The sequence below is a fragment of the Eimeria maxima genome, genomic scaffold, assembly GCF_000499605.1.
Source record: "Eimeria maxima Weybridge genomic scaffold, Emw_scaff1221, whole genome shotgun sequence".
Classification (NCBI taxonomy): domain Eukaryota; phylum Apicomplexa; class Conoidasida; order Eucoccidiorida; family Eimeriidae; genus Eimeria; species Eimeria maxima.
This window is the reverse complement of record NW_013563433.1, coordinates 1-4,608: the sequence shown is the minus strand read 5'-3', so window position 1 is coordinate 4,608 and position 4,608 is coordinate 1. Positions and strand designations below refer to the sequence as shown.

Genomic DNA, 4,608 nt, shown 5'->3' with positions numbered 1-4,608 from the left:
AAAAAAAAAAAAAAAAAAAAAAAAAAAAATTTTTTTTCTTTTTTTATTAATTATTTATTTATTATTTATTATTTATTGGTATATATAATTAGAATACAATATATAATGCAATAGTAGCAGCAGCAGCTACAGCTTACCGATGCATCTGCTGCTGCTGCTGCAGGCTGCTGCTGCATTTGTGGAGTCCCAGCAGCAGCAGCTCCTGCATGCGCATTGCTGCCGCCTTGTTGCTGCAGCTGAAGGACCTGTGCTCTGCACCATTGGACCATTTCCCTAAAAATACAGCAGCAATACACCAATAAAGCAGCAGCTGCAGCTGCAGCACGAATAGCAGGCACCGCCAGAACAGCAGCAGAAGCTGCAGCAGCAGGAGCTACAACATCTGGTGGCGCCACAGCATCAGCAGCGGAGAACAACAAACGCTGCTGCTGCAGCAGCATTAGCAGCGCAGCGAGGACAGTTAGCAGCAACAACAGCAACAGCAGCAGCAGCAGCAACAGCAGCAGCAGCAAACCTGAATACGTAGGGCATAGTGGCTCCATCATCAAGTTCAACTTCTCCCGTATCAAAAGAAACCCAAGTAGCCCGATCCTTAAATGTGTTATATAACTGAACACAAACCCTAAACCCTAAACCCTAAACCCTAAACCCTAAACCCTAAACCCTAAAATATATATATAAAGATATTCATGATTAGAAAACCCTTTCCCTTCCCGTGTGCACTGCATGGATGCCTCCCATGTGCATGCATGCGTGCATGCATGTTTGGGGCTGCGTGCATGCATGTATGCATGCATTAGCAGTAAACATACCTGAAAGTGTGCATCCATACTTAATTGTGCAAGTAGTTCTTGGAAGGTTTGTCTTTCCTCTACCGTGACGGGAGTATCTGCTGCTGCCTCCATAGGCGCATATCCCTTTGCTCCTCCACGAGAACGCTGACGGCTTGCTGCAGCAGCAGCAGCAGCAGCAACAACAGCAACAGCAAAAAATAAGAGAAACAAACAACATTTATATTTCCTCTGCACTATGTAACAAGAAAGAAAAGATTCATATAATTAATAAATGTTTAATAAGAATCTAATAATAGATTCTGTTTAGGGTTTAGGGTTTAGGGTTTAGGGTTTCGGGTGTATACATCATACCTTCAGTATTTTTATTTTTATTTTTATTTTTATTATAATTTCTATTAGTACTTTTAGCAGAAGCAAGTTCCCATTTTTCATCATTTCCTGCCCCTCCTCCTCCTCCTGCTCCTCCTCCTCTCCCACCCCCACCACCACCACCACCAGCAGTATCCTGAATACTGCTGCTGCTGCTGCTGCTGCTATTATTATTATTATTATTATTATTATTATTATTATTATTATTATTATTATTATTATTAAGAAGAGGTTCTCCAAGAGTTAATTGAGTAAATGCTAATGCAGCCTCATGAGCCATCATCCAGTATTGATGTCCAGGTTCATAGTAACGAAATGCACATAAGAATACAGTATAAATATCATTAAATACATCAATAGAATTATTATAATAACCTCCTTTTTCTAGTCTATCTAATACAGTCTCTAAGCTTAAAGGAATAGCTGGATATACTTTTCTTGCTAATTCGTTATAATGACCATCAGACGGGGATACACGAGGTAAAAATGGTAAACATACAGGTTGACGACATAATTCTAATAATATACGCTGCATGCGTTCTTGCCAATCATCACCATCTAATGGTGGGGTTGTAACACCTCCTCCTATACCTATAACACCTACTCCTCCTCCTGTTCCTCCTGCTCCTGCTATTGATGAGGAAGAGGACGAAGAGGAAGAGGAAGAGGAAGAGGAAGAAGAAGAGGAAGAAGGGGAAGAGGAGGATGCTGTACCGAGACGACGGGATGATCGAGTCTTTGGCAGATCCGGCATTGGTGCTGCTGCTGCTGCTGCTGCTCCTGCTGCTGCATTAGGGGGGAGCGATGAATAATTAGCTAAGGATTGACGTCTCTGTTGTCTATCACTTGCTGCCATTGATACTGTAGATACACCTGAACCTCTCTTAGATCCTCCTTTCTTTGATTTTTTGCTGCTGCTGCTGCCGCCACCTCCTGCTGCACCTCCTCCCTCCGGGTGTACCTCCACCAGTCTCCATACACCACAACCTGATGAATTATTATTCCCTATTTTATTCAATACTTCTTCTATTCTTTTATATTCTTCTTCTGTTAAATATAATTCACCACATATACAATTAAATGCATGCACGTTGCTATTTAATGGAGGAATATTCACTGACACCATACTCGCCTCTGCAACAGCAGCAGCAACTCCTGCTGCTGCTGCTGCTGCTGCTGCTGGTGTTGCAGGTGCTGGTGTTGCTGGTGTGGCTGTTGCTGCTGTTGCTGCTGGTGTTGCTGCTGCTGGTGTTGTTGCTGTTTCTGATGGTACAGCAACTGCTGCTGCTGGAGTTTCTCCTGCTGATGCTGCAGGTACACCTGGTGTTGTTGGTGCAGCAGCAGATGCAGATGCAGGTGATGTTTCTGCTGCTGGTGTTGCGGTTGTTGTTGCTGTTCCTGTTCCTGTTCCTGTTGCTGGGACTCCTTCTGGTCCTGATACTCCTGCTGCAGGTGTCACGGCGGCACCATCTGCTGGTGCTGCTCCTGCTGCGACGCCTGCTGCTCCTGCTGTCAAGGGTGCTGCTGTTGTTGCTGTTGCAGCTTCTGATGATGCTCCTGCTGCTGCTGCAGGGGCAACAGGAGCCGCAGCAGCAGGAGCAGCAGCTGGCGTTTGGCCTCCCCCTGGGTCAGAGTGCTGCTGCACCGGTGTGCCTGGTGGGTTTGGCTGCTGTGCAGGATTCCCAGTTTGCTGCTGCTGCTGCTGTACTTGTGTTGCTTCAGTAGCTGCTGCTGTTTCGCTGGAGGAAGCAGGAGCACCTGCTGGGGGGCCCGTTGTGGGTGTCATGTTGGAGTCGTCAGGGGGCCCCCTGCCTCCTCCCCTGCTGCAGCCGTCTTTGTGAGGATTTGATGATAGAGAAGTAACTACTGCAACAAAAAGATGAATTTCTTCCCCTTATCTTGCAGTGTAAAGCAACGTCAAGGGGAAAAAAAGAAAAAAGAGAAACCTTAGCTGTCGAGCCAGCAGCCCCGCGAGTCACAGCTGTGCCCGACGGCTACGAAGGGAAAATGGGAGGGCCGATGAACAATTCGGAGCTTTAAAGACACTACTTGTGTCCCAATACAGAAAAAAATGTAGAAAAGAAACAAATCCTCTCCCATGCCTTCTCGCCATGCCTCGAGCAACTCAGCCCCATTTCCGCCGCTGCATGCGATGATGATGATGCTGCGCCATGACGTCCCACAGGATGCTCAAAAGAAGAGGAAAATAATAAATAGTTATTATTTAAATAATTTTAATCAGCTTTATTCTTTCGTTTTTGTTGCTTCGGATTGATTAATACATTCAACACGTAAGAAGGAGAGCCAGCGCCCTGCTTTCCGTTACACGAAACCAGGGGCCCCGGGTGCCAGGGGGCCCCATATAGGACCCTTTTCTGGGTCCTCTGTGGGGCAGTGAAGAAATTGTTTCTATTAGCGAAGAATATTTGTATTCAGACAATTCTTTTTGCTCCTTTTGTTGTACGACCGGATTCTTAGGAGTTGGATCCGAATCTGGCGGTAAGAGCTGCGCACCCTGCCGCTGTCGATACACCGCAGCAATTCAATTTCGGAATCTTCCGAGTCGGCGCACGCCTTGTCTATTTCTGAGGGTCCTACGACTGTTTCCGCCGTATATTTTATTTGTTTTTCCCATAATAGAAGATAATTAAGATCACCTCTTGTCCTAAAGGGTAATTTCTTCTTGCCTTCTGCCGTTTCACGTACAGAAGGTCCGTCAGCCGAATCTTCATTTTCAAGGTCGTATGACCATTCTCCCCACGATCTTCGTTGTATTACCCCTGACAAAGAGTTTCTTGCCGTATATCTGTTTGTGAGTACACGATGAAGGGGGAGAAGGAGAAAAAAGTAAAGAAACGTCGTAATGTTGCCGAGAAGGCAACAAAAGTGAAGAAGATCGCTTCTGCACAGAGCGTACCTCCGCATACAGAAGAAGAAGAAGATCTACCAACTAGCAGCATCGATGCAACACATAATGAATCCGAGGAAGTTCATACGGATGATGATGGGGCCCCCATGGATGTAACCACCAAGGAGGAGGAGGCCTCCACAGCAGCCGAAACAGATGGATCGGAGAGTCAAGCAGCTCCAGGTAAGCCTTTCATTTCACGAATATTGCTTTTTCTGTTTCCGTTTCTTTTTTCCTGCTGCCTGCATAAAAGGCGATGTGCAGCAACAGCAGCAGCGAATGCATACAAAAAAACATGCCCGCATGCATGAATGCATTGTGCTGCAGGTCCCTCTGGCGGCTTCTTTTCTGATGTTTTATTCGAAAGTTTGGACATATGCGAGCCCGTAAAGAATGCTCTTAAGGAGATGAAGATGGAGAGATTAACAGAAATACAAGCAAAGGCAATCCCTCGTCTCCTTGAAGGAAAAGATGTATTAGGTGCAGCAAAGACAGGTAATCAATAAACATATATATATATATATATATTATATATAT

The 4,608-nt window shown here is 45.4% G+C and overlaps 2 protein-coding genes across 2 annotated transcripts in view; one reads left to right on the top strand and one right to left on the bottom strand.

Annotated features, from left to right (window-relative positions):
* Positions 1-2,949, bottom strand: part of EMWEY_00050190 (hypothetical protein, conserved) — a gene marked incomplete at both ends in the record, with an annotated part of 3,368 nt that extends 419 nt beyond the window's left edge. Inside the window, 4 exons of the mRNA XM_013477388.1 lie at positions 138-273; positions 515-609; positions 813-949; positions 1,146-2,949. Coding sequence (XP_013332842.1) covers positions 138-273; positions 515-609; positions 813-949; positions 1,146-2,949 — 2,172 coding nt within the window. The remainder of the gene's footprint in view (positions 1-137; positions 274-514; positions 610-812; positions 950-1,145) is intronic.
* Positions 2,950-3,986: 1,037 nt separating this feature from the next.
* Positions 3,987-4,566, top strand: EMWEY_00050180 (hypothetical protein, conserved; the record flags this gene model as incomplete). The annotated part of the gene is made up of 2 exons (XM_013477387.1): positions 3,987-4,254; positions 4,399-4,566. Coding segments are annotated over 2 exons (436 nt in total), but the record flags the coding sequence as incomplete, so codon positions are not given.
* Between the last annotated feature and the right edge of the window lie 42 nt (positions 4,567-4,608).